The sequence below is a fragment of the Mixophyes fleayi genome, chromosome 1 (assembly GCF_038048845.1).
Source record: "Mixophyes fleayi isolate aMixFle1 chromosome 1, aMixFle1.hap1, whole genome shotgun sequence".
Classification (NCBI taxonomy): domain Eukaryota; kingdom Metazoa; phylum Chordata; class Amphibia; order Anura; family Limnodynastidae; genus Mixophyes; species Mixophyes fleayi.
This window is the reverse complement of record NC_134402.1, coordinates 386,087,658-386,110,788: the sequence shown is the minus strand read 5'-3', so window position 1 is coordinate 386,110,788 and position 23,131 is coordinate 386,087,658. Positions and strand designations below refer to the sequence as shown.

Sequence of the window (23,131 nt, the reverse complement as noted above, 5' to 3'; positions counted from 1 at the left end):
TTAATTTTGAGTTTCTTCTGTTTTTACAGCTTGTGTCTAAAAATGCGTTCCTTGTTGAGGTTAAATGAGCTGCATTCAGCCACAGAATGATTCAGCCCGCCGGTCCGCTCACTTAGAGCGACGGTCGGGACAAGTCAGTCACATTCAAGTGTATACTTGTGCCTGTGCGCTCCTTCTCTTCTAACTAAGGCTTTTGTTGCAGATGTTATTTTCCAGTTAACCCCAAGTAGATAAACTGTATCTTGTGGTTTCCGAGAAAAGTAGGAATATGTCAGTTAGTCTCCAGCAGAGTTTATGCCCCTTCCCTTGTACAGCAAAATGTTTTTTTTGTTTTGTTTTTGACAGCTTTCATAATGTGAATTAAAAGTTTAAGAGCGACACCTATTGGTGCATAATATAATTGGTTATATTTGCATGGTAATGGCTCACATGCCTTGGTAGGACAGCTACGTTTTAATTGTTTTTTTTATGTTTTATTAGACGTTTCGTTAGACCAGAGTTTCCCAACCGTTGGTGACCCACATGTGTGTAGAAATATTTATATAGCACTGGACAATGAATGCACCACATCACAGCATATACGACCATGGTAAATTTCCCAAAGAGCTTACAGCTAATTAGGTACTTGGTGATATAGAGGCAGATAGAAAGGTTAATGTTCTAAGATAGTGTTTCTCAGACCCATTATGGCGTCTCAAGATTTTTAAGTGAAATTTCTACAAGTTGGATTAACTTTTGTTTCTTCTACCACAGTTTTCCCGTATTAAGTTTGGTAATAGCCTCACATCACTCATTATTTAAATAGCTGAAAAATATGCAATGGAGACGACATAATGAGCGTTCTTTAAATTAAAAGAAATGGCTAATGGTAGCCTTGGTTTCTCACATTGTCATGGATTCCATTTGTATATATCACAATGCTTTAACATATGTGTCATGAATGGGGCAGCACGGTGGCTTAGTGGTTAGCACTTCTGCCTGGGGTCTTGAGTTCGATTCCCGACCATGGCCTTATCTGTGTGGAGTTTTCTCTGGGTGCTCTGGTTTCCTCCCATAATCCAAAAACATAATTGTAGGTTAATTGGTTGCCATCAAACTGTCCCGAACTTGTGTGATAGGGAATTTAGACTCCAATGGGGCAGGGACTGATGTGAGTGAGTTCTCTGTACAGCGCTGCGGAATTAGTGGCGCTATATATATATATATATATATATATATATATATATATATATATATATATAATATTGCAGCATCATGTATGGTATAATGCACCCCAGGAAGTTTGGGAGCAGTAAAAAAGGTCACAGAAAGATATGATGACATCTTATGGTGCCCCACCCATGTGTGGTATGCTAGAGCTGAGCAGTGCTGAAGGTGATTGGCAGAGGTCATGGCTTATACGTAAATACCCTGCTACATGTGTTGAATGGTGGGAGTCTACTGACCTCTCACTTCCCCCTCCCGTGTACTCTTATTGTTAGGGGAAGTTATTCATAAAAAAAAATTATTGTTGAAAACCCCTTTAATATTAACATTACTGACTTCACCACCATGAAGGGGTTAAATTCATCTTTGGTATTATATATTTTACCTGTAACTGGTGTCATTTTTTTATTTTAACATTTCAATCTTTACAGGTGATTTTTACCACTGAACCTGCCCATAGGTGAACGTTACATCAGGGATTTATCACATATAGATCCTATCCCCTGCGAGTCCCCATAATCGTTTCACTAGTATAATAATTGCCAGTCATGTATTCTGCTTACAAGAATATGCTTAGATGGCAGACAACTGTAAAATAATAAAAATGAAACAAATTCATGGATTGAGAAACTGATCCACATGAATAATGTGGGCGGTAGATAAGGAATGCTGGGAGCCCCCGTCTCAGTGCAGTGTGTCCATGTATACACATTGTTTTCTTCTGACCTGTTTCCTGCTGGATTTGGAAAGAATCTGTTGTGTAATTAGCTTGTTCACCAATATAGGCAGCAGTGTAAATAGTGTTATCACATGCAAAACCATTAGCTTGTGGAGCAATGTCACTGTTCATGGAAAATAAATAATTGAGGTTGTCTGCTCTATTGAGATTGATGGTTCTCTTGTGCAGTGAGAATTGTGCAATCTGTGACTTGAGTGACAGCTGTGTTTGTTACAAGTGGAATACAGGAATTTTGTGTGTTTGTCTTGGTGATTCTGTGCTTTTTAAAATGATTCTGACTTAGCAGCAGTAATCCACAAATAACCCTTTTCCCCTATCAATGTGCTAGTTTTTATAGCACAGATATAGTTATTACAAATGTAGGCTTTTTATTAGGCTGTTTGTTGTAAACTTTTTGCAGGATGAATAAACTTGGATAGGTTTGACTGGGCAAATCTCCATTTATTGTACACAAACCATGTGAATTCCTTATATGGCACCTAATTGGTAGAGATCATTCATAGATCAACCCAGTTGATACAGTATTGTTCTTCATCTGTAATTATTAAAACCGTGCAATCACTTTACAAAAAGTAAATCTGCACTCTTTTACTATCCTGTTTCGTCCTCGCTATTCTTGAGTTGCCTGTTTACTGGGGACTGTCTCCTCTCTTCTTTAGAACATTGCTGTCAGTTTTTGCTGAAGTTAATACATGTTTACCTTTATGTCATATTGAATCTTGCATAGCAAAAATAAATGATTATTTACTAACACTGTTCAAATGAACAGTAAACTGTTGCACCAGTCAGCTTCCAAGTTAAGGTGCCTGTTCACACTGCGATTTTGCCATTTTAGTTTGTTACAGATTCATCATCATCATCATCACCATTTATTTATATAGCACCACTGATTCCGCAGCGCTGTACAGAGAACTCACTCACATCAGTCCCTGCCCCATTGGAGATTACAGTCTAAATTCCCTAACACACACACATAGACAGAGAGAGAGAGACTAGGGCCAATTTGTTAGCAGCCAATTAACCTACCAGTATGTTTTTGTAGTGTGGGAGGAAACCGGAGCACCTGGAGGAAACCCACGCAAACATGGGAAGAACATACAAACTCCACACAGGTTGGGAATTGAACTCATGACCCCAGCACTGTGAGGCAGAAGTGCTAACTACTAAGCCACCGTGCTGTCCCATGGTGATTGCGATATATATTGCTGATTAAGAAGGATGCCAATACCAATCAACATGTGTTTGTGATGGTGGTGACCAGGATAGCGGGCAGATCCCATGGGATTGCCCCACCCTGCTATTTCTGCCTCCATATGTAAGCTCCCGCTGTATGGTAATCTGGCCATACGTCCAGATCTTTCAAATTTGCCCAAATTCTTGTATTTCCAAATCGGACACAGTTCTGACTGTGAGCTGTAATAGGAATAGGTGATATGATGATGTATGATGTACAGACCAAATAGAACACATGTGATTTATTAGCTTAATCATAAATAATTCACGTGGAATAAGTATATTAAACTCTGAATGCACTTGTAATGAGTTCTATTTTATAAAACGCTTGCTCGACAATAGGAAGACATCAGTGATCACATTGCAGTGCCACTCACCTATTGAAACCTCATTAGTATAATGACTTCTTGATGTTACATCAATGGGCTTTATTTATAAAATATTGAGCAAATTAAATTGTCTATACTATGAAAGAGAAGGAGGGAAGCCACTAAATTGAAGGTGTAGCAAACAAAAACATTGATAATTGCACCAATAAATTTTAGGTCCCCTGCTCTGTGCTGCAGAGATATGCAGAACCCGCCATTAATGTGCCTGCTGTGCCAGTAATGTCATTAACAATCTATTGTTGTGTTTTGTTATTTATCTGTAGCCCTTTCACGTAGTCATTTCATTAACTGCTCTGCTGCCTGCACATAGGGTACAGGTTGAGCAAGTCTGTGCTTTGCCACCACATATGATAAAATAAAATAAGAATTGGAGATGTACATCTGGGCAGAGTAAGGATATAAGGTTGTACGATCCACCAGGGCATCTCATGCAGTAGAGCTTACAGATGGAGGAGACCTATATGCACATTGTGTGCTTCACTAAATGTCTTGGTTACTTAAATGTAAAAAGAATTATATTGACCTAGCTGGTAGGAGCCATGTACATTTAATGCTGGCATGTAGAACTGCAGATCTCAAGCAGATCCTGGGAGTCGTAGTTCTGTAATGGGATGATGACTTGCTTTAAATGTGAAAAGGAAATACAGCTAGTATTTTTTGCCATGTTATCTTTTATTACTCTGACATTATTTACGGATTGTTGTCGGTCTATGAGTATATGTTAAACTGGCTATTGATTGTCATGTGGTGCTCTGAATTGTTCCATTATATGATCATTTGTGAATTCAATATGTATATCAATTATTAAGCAGGGGTAGGCTGGGCTGGGGGGCATCTGCCCCCTGGGCCGGTCCAAAAGTGGGCTACTGTGGGCTGGGACACTGGGCCACCTGCATTTATTTATTTATTATTATTTTTTTTAAAGTCGAGCCTTGCCCCCACACCCCCCACCGGGGCTAAAATTTGCCAGCCCTTCCCTGGTGTTAAGTGACCAGATCTTTGCTAATAAATCATTAAATGAAAGCTCATGACGCAGGCATGTATGGGCAGCTTAAGACCTTGAACCCACTTGTGCAGGTTTCATCTGGTTTCCAGGTATTTTGCAGGAGCAGTGGGGAATTGCATTCCCTATAATTTGAAGTCATCTGCATGTACTTAAAAAAAAAAAAAAAAAAAAAGGTTATATAAATAATTTAATGTTGTATACTAGAGTTGATCTATGCAGGAGTTGTACATATTGGATTATTGTCTAGATACAGGCTTTATAGATAATCAGTGACTTGTGTGCACACCATCCTTGGATCAAATGTTTAAGGAAAAGCATGTTATGTCTGTAAAGTATATAAGGCAGTTTTTCATATGTGTTAATGACTTTGCTTTATTTATAACTTGTTGGTACACTTTCAGCCTCATTGCCTTGTAATTGGTTCATAAAACCCTCTGTCTAGTTGACCCGTGGCTCTCCAGTTGTTAGCAAACTACAAACTCCAGGATGCTGCGCAAGTTAATAGAACACTGATCCATATGGCTTTCCCTCTATGCAGCATAAATCCACAAGTACTTGAGAAAAGCCCCAGAGGGATCAGTGATTTCTATCTCCCTTCCCTGTGTGCTCTCTGTGGAATGCAAAGCTCCTGTGTATAATACCACTGACACAATGCCTACCTGTGCACACAGTCTTTTAAATGGAGTGTAAAATGCACAATGTTGTACAGAAATAAATTCTCTAAATTTGGACACAACAACTAGCCTTACCTAGAATACGGCTTAATTACCTTTTTATTATGTAATGTATCATTTTAATCCTTTTAAACCATGTTTTTGATTAATATATTTGAAATACTAGAGGACTGAATTTAGCAACTATTTTGTTTGTTTGCAAGTCTGTCTATTCATTTTGTTTATTTATAGTGTTTCTTTAAAATAGGGGAATAAGATGATCAAATACATAGTTATGGGCAGCACAGTGGCTTAGTGGTTAGCACTTCTGCCTCATAGCACTGGGGTCATGGGTTCGATTCCTGACCATGGTCTTATTTGTGTTTGTATGCTCTGTGGGTTTCCTCAGGGTGCTCCGGTTTCCTCCCACACTCCAAAAACATACTAGTAGGTTAATTGACCCCTAGTCTCTGTCTGTCTGTGTGTAATTAAGCTCCAATGGGCCAGGGACTGAAGTGATTGAGTTCTCTCTCTGTACAGTGTTGCGGAATTAGTGGCGCTATATAAATAGCTGCTGCTGATGATAGTTCTGTCCTTCCGTTGTGTGATAATGTGTGAATTTACTGTGCTGTCAGCTAATGTCAGTCTGTCCCATTAATAAAATGAAAGGCATATTCTAGTAAACTTTACATATTTGTTTGAGTCTTCTCTATTCTCTCTCTGTCTTTTAAACATCCGTTCTAAGAAATGTATGCTAAATGTACTTTATCTACCACAAATGTGCCACAGAGATAATTTTAGTGAGTCAGATTCCTTTTTACATGTAGTTGCTATAATAAATTTTTTGTTCTTGTTCTTGCCGTATATGTATACGTGAAGATACTGCTGCCCACATATAAACAGGATTGTTCTGCTATACTGCTCCTGGATGACAGTTCTGTAGATAAGCGCACTAACGGCAACATTTTGCTTTCTTTCAGAGCGCTGCAGCTGCTCCCAGTCCTGTTTTAGGAAACATGCCCACAGGGGATGGAATGCCAGTGGGCCCGGTTCCTCCTGGATTCTTTCAGGTATGCACAGACTAAACATCAACACGAGAATGTGGACTGCAAACACTACATATACAGTCTCCTTTAATCAGCTGTCAGTGGTACTTTATGCACTTCCTACATGTAATGCTCTATCACGAATGATATACTCTATTGCACTCTGCCAACATAGTTTCCTTATGTTCCAGCTCATTTTAGACGACTTACAGACCTACTCAGTACAAGAAGTACTCAGATCTTTTTGGATTATTAAAAAAACAAATGGTTGGTGTATATTGCAGTGTCATGCCATAACTGTGGCTGATATACATTTTATAGTTTCAGTTTCTTTAACCCTACACCACAGTAAGCATTAAGTCCAGAGATGGGGGCTACTAACGCTCAGATCCCCTCCCCATCATGGTTCCAATAAACACATGGGTACCCTCATTTAATGGGTTACTTTGTCTAATTTTAAACATGGGCTCCTAATATTATTCCTACATATTTTCTGTATTTTATTCCCGGCCTCGTGTGCAAAATAGCAAGAAAATAAATATAAATAAAGCATAATGCTTTATAGGTTTTATAATAAAATCAGCACCTATGTGTAGAATCCTGCTTTTTGCTGTTTGGGAATGGTGGATTGATGCTAAAGCTTCACAAAGATCCATAAGGTATTTATTGGTGGTGGTTTGAAAAAAAAATACACATATTTGCTTTTAGTTCATTTTTAATGAAATAAACAAACAAACAAAACCAGCACATTTTCTTTGCTGTGACAGTATATGTAAGCTAATGGCATGTCTTCTGAAAAAAATATCAAGATATCATTTTTGTGGGTGCTGCATAAACAAATGACTGATATTGATGTGGTCATGTGACCAGTCCAAAAAGTGCCAAAATAGGCTCAGTACAGGGGTGGGAAAAGCCTCAGCAGCCTATGGGTTAAAGTCATACTTGGCTACTTTATTATTTTTTCTGAAGTGCGTAGGAGGGTGGGGTACCACAAATTGCATCATTTTGGACGCCGCCCCTTTGACTCAATGAATCAATAAGCTATAAGACGATACAGCTGGAAGCTGCAGGTGAAGGCTCGGAGGGCCGCCTTGCTGCCCTAGGTCCGCCTGTTGCCCATCACTGGCTTAATGACCCTTAACTTCAAAAGGGCTCCTGCAGCTCTTTGTATATATTCACAGGAAGTAAAATTTATTTTTTGTTTTTGTTCTGTTTTTTTCCATCAAGGTTTTTATCTTCCAGACAGAGTTATTTATTTTTGTCGCCCTCAGGTGTGACCTGTGAGCAGTGTAGCAACCCAAATAATAAGCTGTCAAAGGAGAGTGTATATGAAACAAACGTTATAGGGGAGTATGCACACACTAATACATTCAAGTTGCTTCGTTGAGGAACACTCCTCTGAAGTTACACCTCACATTCTTCTGTTATCCATTTGCAGTGAAACTGTTAATAGAACCTATTACTTTCCTGCAATAGTTTGGATTCTACGCAAATTAGCATTCTGAATCCAGTAACAAGAAACACTGGAAAACCTGATCAAAAACTGGCCCCTGTGCAGGAGCGTCTCAGCTCATAGACTGTCTATGAACACATCCAAAGAATTGTTTGAGTCATATGCAGGTGTGGGCTCCTGAACTGATTTATTTGTAGATCTGTTTTAATAATGGGTCAGACCACTTCCCACGTCCATTTGTACTCAGGATAAAAAACAAGCTTCATCCACTGTGGTAGCACATGAATGTATGACCAGTGGTGGAACTGGGCTGGTATACGGTGGTATGCCATACCGTCATTGTAAGACTATCAACTTCCATTCCTATTACATTTTCCATACCACCACTTCTAAATTTCCATTTCAACCACTATGTATGACTAAGTAGTAAAGGTACAACACTTAGATATTCTATATCTTCTATTTAACTTGTCTGAACACTCTACAGGAATGACGTAACATTACTCTTCAGCGTTTGGCTACTTCCAGTCAACAAACAGGGCTGACATCCGGTTCTCCTAAAACAATAGTATAACAGTAGTAAAATGACTATAACGTATGTCAGGGTGGATAAATCACAAGAATGTTCAAGCTCCTCTTATTTATAGAAGCAGAAGAAATCTATTGTTCTGCTCCTTTAGTGATGAAAAGTTTTCTTTGCTCTTAGAAAGGAGAGTTTGAAACCAGCTTAGACACGCTGAGTCATTAGAGGGAAGCAGTCGGGCTGACAGCCTTGAAGCTGCTGCAACATGAGATATAGGGGAGAACCTATAGCAGAGTCCACTCAGAAGGCACCAGAGTTGTACGCTATGACATGCCAACAAAAATACCAATTTAACCACCCTATCCAGTGAAGAAGCTGATACAAGTGTTCAACCGATACAAACCCTAGATCAGTGTAGTCTTTTTGGAATCATTATTGGCTAGGAATACTAATTGCCTCCACAGTGATCCAAGCTCTTACATGAAAACAGATGCACTTGATCAGACTTGCTATCCTCATACAGAAAAGCATATACTAGGTTTATCTCAAAGACAAAACTCTTCACACAGATTAAATGTTACTCGTAGAATCAACCTTCCAGTACTGATCAACACCATAACACAAACTATAACATTCTCTACACCCCACAAAGCACACAGACTGATACGTCAAGCATGACTGACTTAAGGAAAATATACCGTCCAGAGAACTGCAGATTGTTGAGGTCTATCTACCTTTATAGCTTCACCACAAATGAAGACCTTAATCCCTTTGACATAACAAATGCTGGAAGCGTATTATAGGATCTCAGAGGCAATAGAAGACCCTCTCCAAGAAAGTTGGACCTTTTCCCTTTATAACCAAACCAAAGACTAAGAACGATCTTGGAGATTTGCTAGATCTAGTCAGCCACAAATAGGTTAGGGTATTATATATTAAGATCTGTTCATAGCAGAGAGGCTACCCAACATCTCTACTCAGTCTTAGATTATACACATGTATAGAGGTTTGTAATGTTCCTGGGCTCCACACTGCTCCTCCAACATTGGTTGGAGCAGAAGCGGAGCTTAAAATCGTCACTGTACAAAACAGATCAGAAAGACCTGCATATGGAAATTGTCTACGGCTGAGCTGCTCCGCATTGATCTCTATGGAAAAATAAAACCTCTATGCAAGTATTTATTATCTCCAGTTCTTAAGTGTCCTAACATGTCATTTGAATTAGTATTTTTGACTGGGTCAGTTATTGTGCCACAGAGGGGGAAGTCTTGGAAGCATAAAGTTGGTAAATCCTGGACTCTATGCACATGTCCACTGAAAATTGATGATGGGACACCTATGATCAATTGTTAGGATAGTAGTTGCGTACATGGCACTGCCATATTTCTGTGAAAGGCCATGGACACCTCTTGTCACTGATGTATATTGATAAATAATTTGCCCTGCTAGCAGCAATAAAAGACTTTTACACCCTTTACCTGTTCACATATCCTGGTTTGTTTTGTTGTTTTAATAGATGTTCTACTACATCTATAAAATAAATACATAGAAATGAGTCATCTCTAATTTAGTCCATAGTTAAATGTTTTATAATATGTAAACAATTAATATACTAAACAAATATAAACAATGCTGTGGAAATTGAGAAGAATGCTGCTGTACAAAGGAAACCGATTTCAAGTTATACAATAATAATGTCACCGCACTTTTAAATGAAAACATATTTTAGTAGCCACATATGTATTTATTTGGTTTACTGTGGAATAAGCCACAAAAAAAGAAACATTTACAAAGCTATAGCTTATTTCACACACAAATCATTTAATGGGGCCCCCTGTTAGAAGTAAGAAATAATTAGATTTCAAGCAGGTGATTCTCCTTCACTTTGAAACTGAGCTCCCCTCTGGTGAGTGGCAAATGCCTGCAATATAAAAACACCCATTGAACAAACTTTATTAAAGTAAAGAGCTCATTCTCCTTGTTTGTGTCACTGTGTTTACTGCAATGAGCGGAGAACAGAAAGAAAACCAGATAATTGTCTGCGTAGGTTTGACAGAAGATTGTACCCACACATCCACGATCTCAGGGCTACAAATCAAACTCCAGAGATCTTTGTGTTCCTGTTTCCACCATACGTACTTTTATTAGGAAGCTTACGACCCAAGGCACGGTAGCTGTCTCCCTGGACGTGACCGTCCTGATCAAAGATTTTAGTGCAGGTTTGTTCGATTGGCGAAAAAAGCAGCTTGATCAAACAGGTTCAAGCTGACCTTCAAGACCGTATCAGCTAGCACCATCAATGAAAGGGGGTTATATGGTAGGAGGACCAGGAGGGCCTCACTGCTGAGAGAGACATAAGAAAGCCCGACTGGAGTTTGTCAAAACAGGCAGAACAGGCCAAATTCCTTCTGGGACAATGTCCTGTGGACATAGGAGATCCAATTAGTGCTTTTTGATAAAACACATCATCCCTATGTTTACAGAAAGTAAAACCTAACTTTCAAAGAACACCTTCCCTACAGTCAAACATGGAGGAGACTCGGTGATGATTTGGGGTTACTGTGCTGCATGTGCATGGCATTATGAGATCTGGACGTTACCAGGCCGTTTTGGAGTGCAATGTTGAACCCAGTGTCAGAAAGCTGGGTCCACATTGCAGGTCATTGTTATTTCAGCAGGACAATGGCCCCAAAAAAGCACACAGTAATGGTTGAAGACAAGACCCTGGACTGTTCTGAAGTAGCCAGCAATTCAGTCCTGATCTAAATCCCCATAGAGCATCTGAGAACTGCAGCTGGGAGAACTGCACCAGTTTGCACAAGAAGAATGGATCAAACTGCCAGAGAGCGGTGCAGGAAGCTCATCCGTGGCTTTAGGAAGCCGTTGATTGCAGCTATTTTGACCAAAGGATGTGCTTCCAAATATTAGGTCTATGGGATCAATAATTTTGTTAATGCCTTTTTTGTTTTAAAAGGATATACAGTATTCAATTCAGAATAAAAACCAATGCTTCTGTAACAGAGAAAGGATGACAATATTTGTGGCTACAACGGTATCATAACCTTCTATTCGTGGAGAGTCCATAGAGAATTGGCAGGGATGCAGAGAGATTACCACCTTTTACAGGCCGGAGGAGGAAAGTGTATCTTTTAAAATGTATTCCAGTGTCTCCTAAATTATTATTGCTAATACTCGGCCTAGAATCTAACTAGTACTTAATTATTTAGGTGTCACTGTTAACTCCTGTGCTTAACATGACATGGGCTTCAGTTATTACAATTTTATGAGCCTATTCAAAGAATAGTGCAATTAACATACCTCCTCTCGCAGACATGACTGACAGCTCCTTATTTAATGATGGCTATTTCCGAACATGCAGTACTTATAAACTCATAGGATACATAAATCACCTAACGATATTATGTTAGGCCTGGAACGACTGAAGGCCCCCTCTCCATTACCCACGGGTCCTGTCTGCAGTAGATATTTTCCTTACTTGGATTAAATCTATGAATCCTGGAACATACTGCCTATGTTATTTCAATGCTTATTACTAACACTGTACCAACATGATACTTGTAACCTCTTTAAAAAATCTAATTAGACAATCTCACTTTTTCCACCACAATGATGTTTACTATAAACATAGGAAATATACAGCATGTTTATAGTAACCTACCAGGTAATTCCCCCATAACATGTGTCACTCTTGTCCAGGCCCCCGAAACCAGGGCTAGGTGCTGGCTTATGTTGTATTTTAACAGGAATACAATATGTTCCATAGGGCACTTTCAAAGAAGTTTCTATAATGAAGTGAAGGTTAGGAACGGTTAGATAAATGCCGTATAGATTCTTCCCATTGTGTAAGAGACAGTATTTTTCCCATTGGTACATAAAAGCCTGGATGCTCTGTGCAATGTAATTCTGCTCTGCACCAGCTACAGCATTGGGGAGATAACGATAGAAGAATGCTTCTTCCACATTTGAGCAATGTGATTTTTATCCCCACCATCAGTAAGAGAGGTAGGGATACATTGATCAAAGCCTCTAGCTATGTTACTGTGTGTGAACTGTCCATTGTGAAACAGGCCATAAATATTTTTCAGAAATCTTACTTCTCCAAAGAAACTCTGGTTACCGTTCTTTGCCATTTATAAAGTAAAGAAATATAAGATACATGGCTGCAGGTAAATGCTATGTATACAGTCTAAAAACCTGCTTATCTAGAACAGCTAAAGTATTTTAAGAAAAGTCATGTGACTGTCCTTGTGTCATCCAGCTATAGTGATGACTCATTTAGGCTATGTACACATTGGCATTTGTAATGTGCTTTTCTAAACCTGTTAAACTACAAGTAAAAAGTAAAAACACCCACAAACATTTTTTTTATTTTTTTTTATTTCATTTTTGTTTCAATTGAAAGGATTAAAACGCATGTGAAATTGCACATGTAAGCAATTCCTAATCTCATTGCGTTTATAATTCAGATATATAAGTTCTCGGCTGCACTGATGCGAGTGAGATGAAATGGATCAAGCCCAATGCAAGTTGTAAAAACACAAATATTTGTACTGTCTCATTGGGTACAATGGTTTTTATTTCCACAGCTGTTTACATGCACTTAGCATGCATTATAAATGCATCTAAAACACAGAGTTATACCACCAGTGTGTACAACGTTTATCGTTGTCATGATGGCTTTTCGACAATGTAAAAATGGTAATTTTATCAAGGGTAGAATAGAGTGTCGTTATCAAGGAAAATCAGAATTTGCCTGAAATTTACGCAGGACCAAAGATGCTATCCTTTTTCTTGTTAATTTACAAAGATTAGATTTTGCTAAATAATCCTAGGTGAAGAATACAATACATGATGACCCCAGTGTTTACAGCAAAAAGTAAAATAGGTTAAAAATACGGGATGTTATTGACTCGTGTATGTAGTGCCACCTAGTGGACATAGTTGGTTACAACATCAACTCATGAAAATTATTTTTTTTGTTTTTAAAAATAAATATTAAACATACTGTTGTGCAGTTGGTACGCTTATTACAGGCCCTATTGCACTAGGTGTATGTCTTCACATTATTATGTATTTTGTGCCAAGCACTTAGGGGAAAAAAGTTTCCTTATTCACAAGATTTTTGCCCTGAACAAACTTTATTCAGGACTAGTCAATTTTTTGTTATAGATGAAAGCTGCTGGTCTGCCTCATGTGAGCATTTCATGGACAAATCACTATTTATTTATCATTAAGTAGTGCTGTGTTTGACATTGCAGAGCTGTTTTACTGGGGCTACTTCTGGAAACACGTGAGCTACACCATGATGTGGCGCCCGACTACATGTAAAAGAGCTTTAACCTACGACAGCTTTTCCTGACAGAATACTTTAATTAAAGTCCATTTCTAATGATGTCCCTGATTTCATTACTCTCTAGGGCCTCCCAGGCTCACAGTCATCACCGCACGCACAGCACCTACCTCACAACCTCAGCAATTCCATGATAGGAAGCCACAGTCAGGTAGGAGGCCACACGGATATGTTTCTTCCACCTGGAAGGCAGACTCTAGTCCCTCAGAGGTGGATTCTTACCACATGGAGTTCAGACTTGCTGATCATTGTGTATATATTTATACAGATTTATTTTTTTCATTTGACGATGTTATCTTGTATCTGCCCCTTTCCAGCACAAATACAATGTAATAATGTTAAGTGTTCCCTTCCTGATTGCCAGGAATGAAGACACAGTGTCACTTTGTATTTAAAATACATTAAGATGAAAACTAGAACTCAGGCTCATTGTCTATGGTATTAGTATGTACACAGCATATACAGAGCTGCAGACACAGCCATGAAGCTAACCATGCACAATAACACTGTAATGCTAAGATCTTTGTTTTGTGTTTTTTTGATTTAGAAAATGAATATATGGTGCATAAAATCAAGTTATACTTGGGACAAATAACTGTGAAACATAGTCTGTAATAAATCATCTACACATGTAATGCTACCTTTAATATGTGAAGATATGTGCTTGATAAGCAACCAGTTAGATTCTAGCTGTCATTTAAGTGCAGGTTAGGAAATGAAAGCAGCCACCTGATTGGCTGCCATAGTTTTCAGCACATTTGTGCGTGTAGCACTGCTCTTGAGGTTAGTAGGAGTACAGTGGACCAGTACTGAGTGGAATTACAAATCTTGGTGGCGACTCTTCCCCTGTGTCCTACAACTCTGTATTTAGGTATTTTCAGTCACTAATTAGTCTACAAAATACAAAGCTATAGTTGCAGATGAACAATTTATATTTTCCACATCCTAGAAATTCCAGATGCTTTTGAATTTGCTGACCAGACAATCAATACAAATTTCAAAATACATATAGTGAATCTTTCCAGACTCGCCATATTTAGATCACATGGAAAACACGGTGCCCAAATATCTGGTCAGTAGAAAATAATAGTTCAGAACAAATGCCAATGGTATAAATGTGTATATATAATATATATTATTACATTATAAAATGATGCATTGTCTGAACAAGTGATTTTCTTTTTCTTGCCTCTATAGCCTTTCATGTCCCCTCGGTATCCAGGTGGTCCACGGCCTCCCTTAAGAATACCTAATCAGGTGAATTCCGCTTCAACTCCCACACTAATACCATGATGATATATTCCCATTATCAGCTTTGTGTAACAAACCTGTTTATTTGTAAAGGCACTTGGGGGAGTTCCTGGAAGCCAGACATTACTTCCCAGTGGGATGGACCCTTCAAGACAGCAAGGTGAGAGCGGAATCTGGCATGACAACATCCACTGTAATGTTTTGTCTATTTTTCAAATCCTAATTCCCAGCAGCTTTCCTTTGGTTACCGTTGTACACATGCTGTGTTTATTTGATTTATTTCCACGAGCAGAGAATCCTAATGGATACCACAGTGCCACTCACTCATCCTGACAGCTGTGTCTATTACTGAAAACTCCACATTGATACTGTACAGATGATTGTTACACATATGGCTATGGACACAATAAATTAGCAATTTCTACCCAACTATAAATGGAATGCATCAACCATACTAGCTGAGAGGTCTTCCACTGTATAGCTGTATGTCAAAACAACTTTATATTCTCAGTTATTCAGACGTTGCTCACAGCATGCTGTCATATTCCTGAGAATTTCACTCTTCTATCTAAGGTGGTGTATAAAGTACAGTTAAATACTTTGCATGCCTGCTTAGAAGTCTGAATATATTCTTAGATTCATAGTCAAGCACCAACATTTTCTGAAATCTTTTTTCCCTTTACTAATTTTTAAATGTTTTCTGGATCCCCTGTTGATGGCTGAGGAAATCTTTAATCAGTTGAAATCAGTGCCTTGCTTACAGGACTGAGGCTTGCAGTTACTTGTACCAATGGCCATTCCTACATATCCTGACATGCTAAGGCTGCTTATTCCAACTCATTCTGTGCAGAGCTTGTTTCGGCTCTGGCGGTAGACAGACCAGGATATGCTTATTCCCCTGTACTGTTTCTTGGCTGCACATCCCCTTTACATAATTATCCCCAACACTGGACATAGGTTACTTTTGTCTTATCATATGAAGAGTCGTTATTGAACACAGTGTAGGTTGTCTGATCTCAGAAGAGTAACCTATGATAAATATAGTATGGCACGCCGATACTGGATCTGTTGCAGAACTAAATTACATTTCACTGGGCCTCCAGCCTGGTATAGAATTCTAAGGGTCCCTTCTTATAATGGGAATAGGTGTTTGTCAATAGAATAGGTCATCCATCAGACTATCCTGGCATGGCTGGGGTTTGCTGTAGCTGTGTTCTAGATATTGATAAGGATTTTAAACAGATACGAAGTCATTGCTCTGTGTGCAGAATGGGAGTTATGTTGCACTCCTCAATGTGCTTGGGGACAGGGCCTTTAAGTGTCCACCACAATTGAAAAACAAAACCAGATAATGAAGAGAGGTGTCACACGGGAGAAATAAAATAAAGGTGCCGTATATATATCTTAGGCTGATAATAAGATTTCTTGCCTAGAAAGCTACAGCAAAGTAAAAGTGCAGCGGAACAAAAAATGACTGCAGTACAAAGTGCCATATGTGTGAACTGTGGGTTTTCGCTGTCAGGTGATTTTCATCTGTGTCGTCATTGGGGAACGTAGCACCTATGTCTGTCCCATCATTGGGGAACGTAGCACCTCTGTCTGTCCCATCATTGGGGAACGTAGCACCTCTGTCTGTCCCATCATTGGGGAACGTAGCACCTCTGTCTGTCCCATCATTGGGGAACGTAGCACCTCTGTCTGTCCCATCATTGGGGAACGTAGCACCTCTGTCTGTCCCATCATTGGGGAACGTAGCACCTCTGTCTGTCCCATCATTGGGGAACGTAGCACCTCTGTCTGTCCCATCATTGGGGAACGTAGCACCTCTGTCTGTCCCATCATTGGGGAACGTAGCACCTCTGTCTGTCCCATCATTGGGGAGCGTAGCACCTCTGTCTGTCCCATCATTGGGGAACGTAGCACCTCTGTCTGTCCCATCATTGGGGAACGTAGCACCTCTGTCTGTCCCATCATTGGGGAACGTAGCACCTCTGTCTGTCCCATCATTGGGGAACGTAGCACCTCTGTCTGTCCCATCATTGGGGAACGTAGCACCTCTGTCTGTCCCATCATTGGGGAACGTAGCACCTCTGTCTGTCCCATTTCCAGCTCTTCAGCCAGAGGACCAAGACAGTTTGTCCATAATAAAGTTTCCATAACATCCTAGTCACAACACTTCAGCTGATCTTATGCTAAAGGCAGAGAGCTGCCAGTTGTGCTGAGTACTGCAGGTTGGCGTTTCCAGCTTCCACACGATTTGCTGCAGCCTCCGCTATTCTCATGTGGGAGATCAAACCAATATTAAGTCTAGTTAATTGTTTCATTCTAATTCAGTCTTATTAATAATATGTTGTTACTTCTCTAGGACATCCAAACATGGGCGGGCCAATGCAGAGGATGAGTGGCCCCAGGGGAATGGTTCCTCTTGGCCCACAGGTATGTAGTTTATTTACTATGACTATAATAACATAAGTTGAACTACAATGTCTAATATTGCCTGTAAGCCTCTATGTGGTCTTTTTCCTGCTTAATGATTCAATAGCAGTTGAAAAGCTGTAATTCTTAGGGGGTGTCAATCTATGGGGATTTTTTACAAGAGCTTCTCCCCTTCTCAATTACTTTTATTTTTCTTTTTTACGGAGATCCAGCCTAATGAAGGTTGTTACTCCGGTATCTGTGCCGAGAGTATATTTGAAGTTGTGTCTTTAGGACTCTGGCACCGAGTTTGATGTCTATAGCACCCATCCAATCAGGTGCTGCTGTTCTGATAACTATGTTTATAGAAGAGAATACAACATTTGTGTGTCTGGAACTCTGCAGCATTGTGTGTGTCAAGGGGAGGGAGGGTTTGTGTAATAACCCACCTCTTGAGGTAGACATTCCCTTTAATCCAAGGTTATTTATTAATTACATTCTGTTCTCACATATTTTTCCATAACTATACATTCCAGCAGTTCAAACCGTATGTACCTGTGTTTATCTTTAGACATAGCTGGAACCATGTTAATACATACAGCCGTTGGCAGGATTGATATAAAATGATGAGTCAGGTGATTTGTGGCATTAGTGACTTGTATTACTGCATTATTTACTCTTTTACTGTGAAAACTAGAAGTTTATTAAATATAATCATTCAGCATCCTCTGCCAGCTACGATCTCGCTCAAAAAGCTTGAGGGTGGCTAGTTTGAGACCCCTGGCATAGGCTGTATGCAGACACAAGAAGGCCGGTCTGTTCTACTAGGTGACACATTAATTGTAAGCCACACAGGTGAGCTTTATGTAGATGAAGCATTCATTTCTTTGCATTAAAGAGAGACCTACAGGACAATCTTCCTACCCTGGGAAGCCCCCATGGTCCTGAGGACGGGAGCCTGGCTCAGGCCTCGCTCATGTTGCTGGAGGACTCGCTCAGACCAGTCCTCTTCTGAAGCAATGTTACACCTCCAGAGCTGAGTGCTCCATCTATGTGAATAAGCAAGTAGTGATGTAATGCATTTCCCTGCCTCAGGTAACAGGTCTGTTACTCAGGGAAGTGATCGTTAGGAAGATTTTAGTTAGAGGGTTTGTCCAAAAGCTGACAGCGCATAAAATGGCTGCCTCCACTCTGAATGTGTAGTCGACACGTACACATTAAAGGTTTGGACAGATTAATGGGCTTTAGGGGGGTGTCCCAGGGTTACTTAGTGTCATTTGGATGACATATTATGGGTGTCCCCCCCCCCCCTCCCTATGGTGTATGGTTCTGTCCATAACACACAGTCCTTGCTGGCCAGGAATCACATGGTACTTGGTACATGACTGAAGACAGAACCCCGGCACTGGCTGTCTGAGTGAAATAAAGGGTTGCTATGCTGTTTGTTGTGTATATTAGGTGACATTTATAGGGATGTCATTAACGTGTCTCTTTTCTTTCTCCTTTCCTCTTTGGTTTTGTTTTTTTTTTGTTTTGTGGTAGTCTGACCCTTGGTTATCATTACAGAGTTACGGAGGAGGGATGAGGCCGCCACTGAATGCACTTGGTGGCCCGGGGATGCCCGGTATGAACATGTAAGTGGTCCAGTGTGTAAAACAGCGAAGGTCAAATCATGTGTGATCACCAAACCCTTGTGTTTTCTCAACTGCACAAACACCTACAACATGACGTTACTGCAGGATTGGGCAGTTACATACAAACACCCACAACATGACGTTACTGCAGGATTGGGCAGTTATATACAAACACCCACAACATGACGTTACTGCAGGATTGGGCAGTTATATACAAACACCCACAACATGACGTTACTGCAGGATTGGGCAGTTATATACAAACACCCACAACATGACGTTACTGCAGGATTGGGCAGTTACATACAAACACCCACAACATGACGTTACTGCAGGATTGGGCAGTTACATACAAACACCCACAACATGACGTTACTGCAGGATTGGGCAGTTACATACAAACACCCACAACATGACGTTACTGCAGGATTGGGCAGTTATATACAAACACCCACAACATGACGTTACTGCAGGATTGGGCACTTACATATCTTAGGTAGTCTCATTTGTTTTATCGTTACAGGTCCTCAGCTAGTTCATTTGTAATCTAAAAATATTTTATTTCTATTCATTATATATATATATATTATATATATATATATATACACAAGTTAACCCGTGCATGATACTCATGCATTCTAGTCAAATCAAGCTACTTAAGGTCTTAAAAAGGTTCTTGTCATGCATTTGGGCCTAGCCCAGGCCTTCTCAGGGGAAGAGCGTTACTTCCCGACGCAAGCGGCCTTTTTAATGTGTGTTCATGAGGTAAAATTACCTCACGAAAATGAGTTTGACCCCTCAACTCGTAAATTTAGCCTTTACTACCCCTCCCACGGGGGGAGGGGGGGGATGATGGAAGTTAACTGACTTGACTATTCTAATTTTTTTGTCAGATAATGTCAGTATGCCAAATTTCAGGTCAATTGGATGAGCCCTTTCTGAGAAAATATTTTTTTCCGCACGCACACACTAACGCACGCCTCTACACATGTGTGTTCATGAGGTAAAATTACCTCACGAAAATGAGTTTGAGCCCTACCAAATTTCAGCCCTTTTTGAATTTTTTTTCCCACACACACTAAGAATTTAGTAGGTCAGTGTATAACTCCGTCCAGCAGGTGGCGCTGCAACTTGGTTTTTTTTTTCACAGACAGACAGACGCCACTAAGCATATATATATATATATATATATATATATATATATATATATATATATATATATATATATATATATATATACACAGTGCTAACATATTCTACAGTGCTTTACATTGGTGATATAATAAAACAGACATAGGTTACAGTACAAGAACATAACTTGAGACCATTTGAAAGAGCTCTGCCACAACCGCTTGCAGTCTAATTTTGTTTGCAAACCCATGTATTGAAGAGTGATGACATATGGTAGGGACAAGTTTCATAAAACTTAATATATGTTCCAGTAAACTTGGTAAAGATTTCTTCCTACTGACTTGCTCTTAGTACTTATCCTTCTAAAATGTCCACACATTCAACAATTGTGTGAATTGTAGTTGTACAATGTCATTTTTAAGCTCTACTTGTGGAAGACCTATACAGATACATGATTATCGAAAAAAAGATCAGATAGTTTGTTTGATCTGCGCATGTGCACAACAATACTATTGTTTTACGTACTAAGGGAACAAAATAATCAAACTCTGGATGATGATAACATTTATATAAAGTCTTTCTAATACGATCTCCTGTTTTAGATTAAGCGACCCACACATACTCCGCTTTTATGAAATGTAATCAAGAGAACTTTTCAAAAATCTTCTTATTGAAAGATTTCACAGGACGATCTAAATCTGATAAACTTGATGCAATGAGCATGCACGGAAAAGGAATGATTTGATTATCATCATTTAGTCTGACCCTTTTGATCATCCAGTACTTGAAAACATTTTATTGTTAGGTGTGTAGTCAAACATGTCCAAATTGTTTAAGAAAGATCTTTTTCATTAGTGCACATGATGAAGATCATTCAGAAATGGTATTAGTATTGGTGTGGGCAGCAGGGGAGGGCTGGTAAATTTTAGCCCAGAGAGCAAGAGTCGACTCGGCAGCCTTGTAGGAATATTTTAAAGGGAAAATAATGCTGGTGACCCAGCCCATGCTAGGCCACTATGGGATCGGCCTGGGGGGGCCGATGTCTCCCACCCCCCCCAGCCCAGCCCAGCCTGCCCCTGGTGAGCAGATGGAGTAATCATAATTAAGTGATCTCTTCTCGGTGCAAGCTCGTTAGGTCTATCAGATTTAGATTGTTCTGCGTGTGCACAAATTAAGTAATGAAATATTGAATTCTAAGTCAGAGAGAGCATTGTTGCATATGTGGGTGGGAGCGTGATACATTAAGTGTAGCGATAACTAAGATTCTCATGAAATATCACATAGCAAATGAATATTATTACATGTATAAGCAAAATTAACAATGGTTAGTTTTTGTGTTTGTTTTTTATATTTCACATGGAGAGGGCAGGGGTTTCTCAGATTGTTAACTATTAATGCAGAACAGAAACGCAAGCATTAGATTGACATCTTTAATGCTTTTATAAACGGCGCTACAGACACCTAGTGGCACCCTATAAATAAAAATTAATAATAATAATATATAGTAAGTGAATAGTGACCTATTCCTAGTTATGTGCTAGCTTTTCTGGTTACCTGTCTTATATTTTATGCTTTCCTCGAAAACCCTTATTTCAGGAAACTTGGTGGAATAGTGTTGCTTCGCTGAAACAAGCTACAACAGGGTTTTTTTGTTTTTGTTTTTTATTTTCTTACGCACTATAAATGTTTTATTTCATGGGAAATAGTGCAATACAGATAGTGCACATGTTTATAGAATAATGACAAGGTAGGACAGGTTATTACATTACATGTATGTCTTCCCGACCGTTCAAGTTGGGAATGAAGTTTGACACGTGGGAATCAAGCCATATATTACGTAAAATTATCCGCCAATCATCAGATATAATAATATCATGTTATCTATTTCCTAATTAGGGGTCCCGGAGGTGGAAGACCATGGCCCAACCCTGGCAGTGCAAACTCCGTTAGTATACATTTATAATGTTTATATTGCCATTACGGTCTTGTATTTTTGTCTTCTATCTTACGATGTACATGATAGTATATTATCCATGTTACCTCTATAATCTTAGCTTAGATTTTGAAAAGCTAAATAAGGAACTACAAATACCTCATTTAAATAAAACTTTCTAACAACGCTAATGTGGCAAGTTGATAGACTCAAAGAATCAACATGGTTTATCTATGAAAGATACATTTCTCTTTAGAAAATGGCTTGTTACTTTTTTCATTATATCGCAAACAATAGGCAGATGTATTCTCTCTTAAAAATGAGGTCTATAGACTGAGTAGCCTGATGGACACATTGCATTAGATTTTGTCAAGGGGGACCACCTTACTGCTGTGGAAAGCCCTAGTGGACAGAAACGACCTTTACTATGTGCACAGGTCAACTATATGAACCGCAAAACCACAGGGCAAATGCTCTTGATGCTCTTTGAGGTCATGTGACTACTTTAGCGCAATTGCCTAATTTTGCAGGGTGCGCTTGGATCTGCAGGTCAAGATGTGGGACGTCTGGGAGGGTGTAGAATTGTTGGGCAGCTCGAATGCCTGTTTGTTACGTTTGCTTACATATTGCAGGACACTATCCTCTAAAGGAAGAAAAACTAATTTATAAGGAGTTCTCTGTTTTACGGGAGGGCACATAGCAGTTTTTGTCATTTTAATGCTCCTTAACTAATGACAATAAACCAAAAAGTTACATTTGAAGCAGGTTGTTAAAATACACTATAATGTAATTAAAGTATTGTAAGAGTATTTTTTAAAAAATTGTTTATAACTTTTTAAGGATACATTTCGTTGCTAAAGTGAATCTCAATTTTTTTTTTCTTTCCTGGTCTTCTTAGTTTTGCAGACTTTGTCCAATCCACACTTCATTCTCCAGCCTGTGTTTTTTTGCTTAAAATTGTAAAATCAGTAGGTAAAAAATGCATAGATTTAGACTTGGTAAATGTATCAACCTGCGGCGTGGCAACATCGCTGATTTTCTGCAACTTTAGGGATTTAAAACGGCAGTTTAATTACTGGCAAAGCCCGGGGTATTGGGTTGGAAAATATATATTTACCAAGCCCACAAAACACTTTAATTGAATTGTC

General features: G+C 39.3%; 2 protein-coding genes across 9 annotated transcripts in view; both read left to right on the top strand.

The window, feature by feature from the left end:
• LOC142097997 (uncharacterized) overlaps positions 1-23,131 on the top strand; it is a 1,069,021-nt gene that overhangs the window by 943,627 nt on the left and 102,263 nt on the right. The gene's annotated exons all lie outside the window — the stretch shown is intronic.
• Positions 1-23,131, top strand: part of SSBP2 (single stranded DNA binding protein 2) — a 152,967-nt gene that overhangs the window by 113,342 nt on the left and 16,494 nt on the right. For 2 of the 8 annotated variants that reach the window (XM_075180295.1, XM_075180269.1), the window contains exons 5-11: positions 6,207-6,296; positions 13,687-13,770; positions 14,817-14,876; positions 14,964-15,030; positions 17,236-17,306; positions 18,828-18,919; positions 21,947-21,995. In XM_075180295.1, the coding sequence (XP_075036396.1) occupies positions 6,207-6,296; positions 13,687-13,770; positions 14,817-14,876; positions 14,964-15,030; positions 17,236-17,306; positions 18,828-18,919; positions 21,947-21,995 (513 nt within the window). The remainder of the gene's footprint in view (positions 1-6,206; positions 6,297-13,686; positions 13,771-14,816; positions 14,877-14,963; positions 15,031-17,235; positions 17,307-18,827; positions 18,920-21,946; positions 21,996-23,131) is intronic. The other 6 variants (XM_075180316.1, XM_075180278.1, XM_075180326.1 and 3 more) reach the window with 3 other exon arrangements.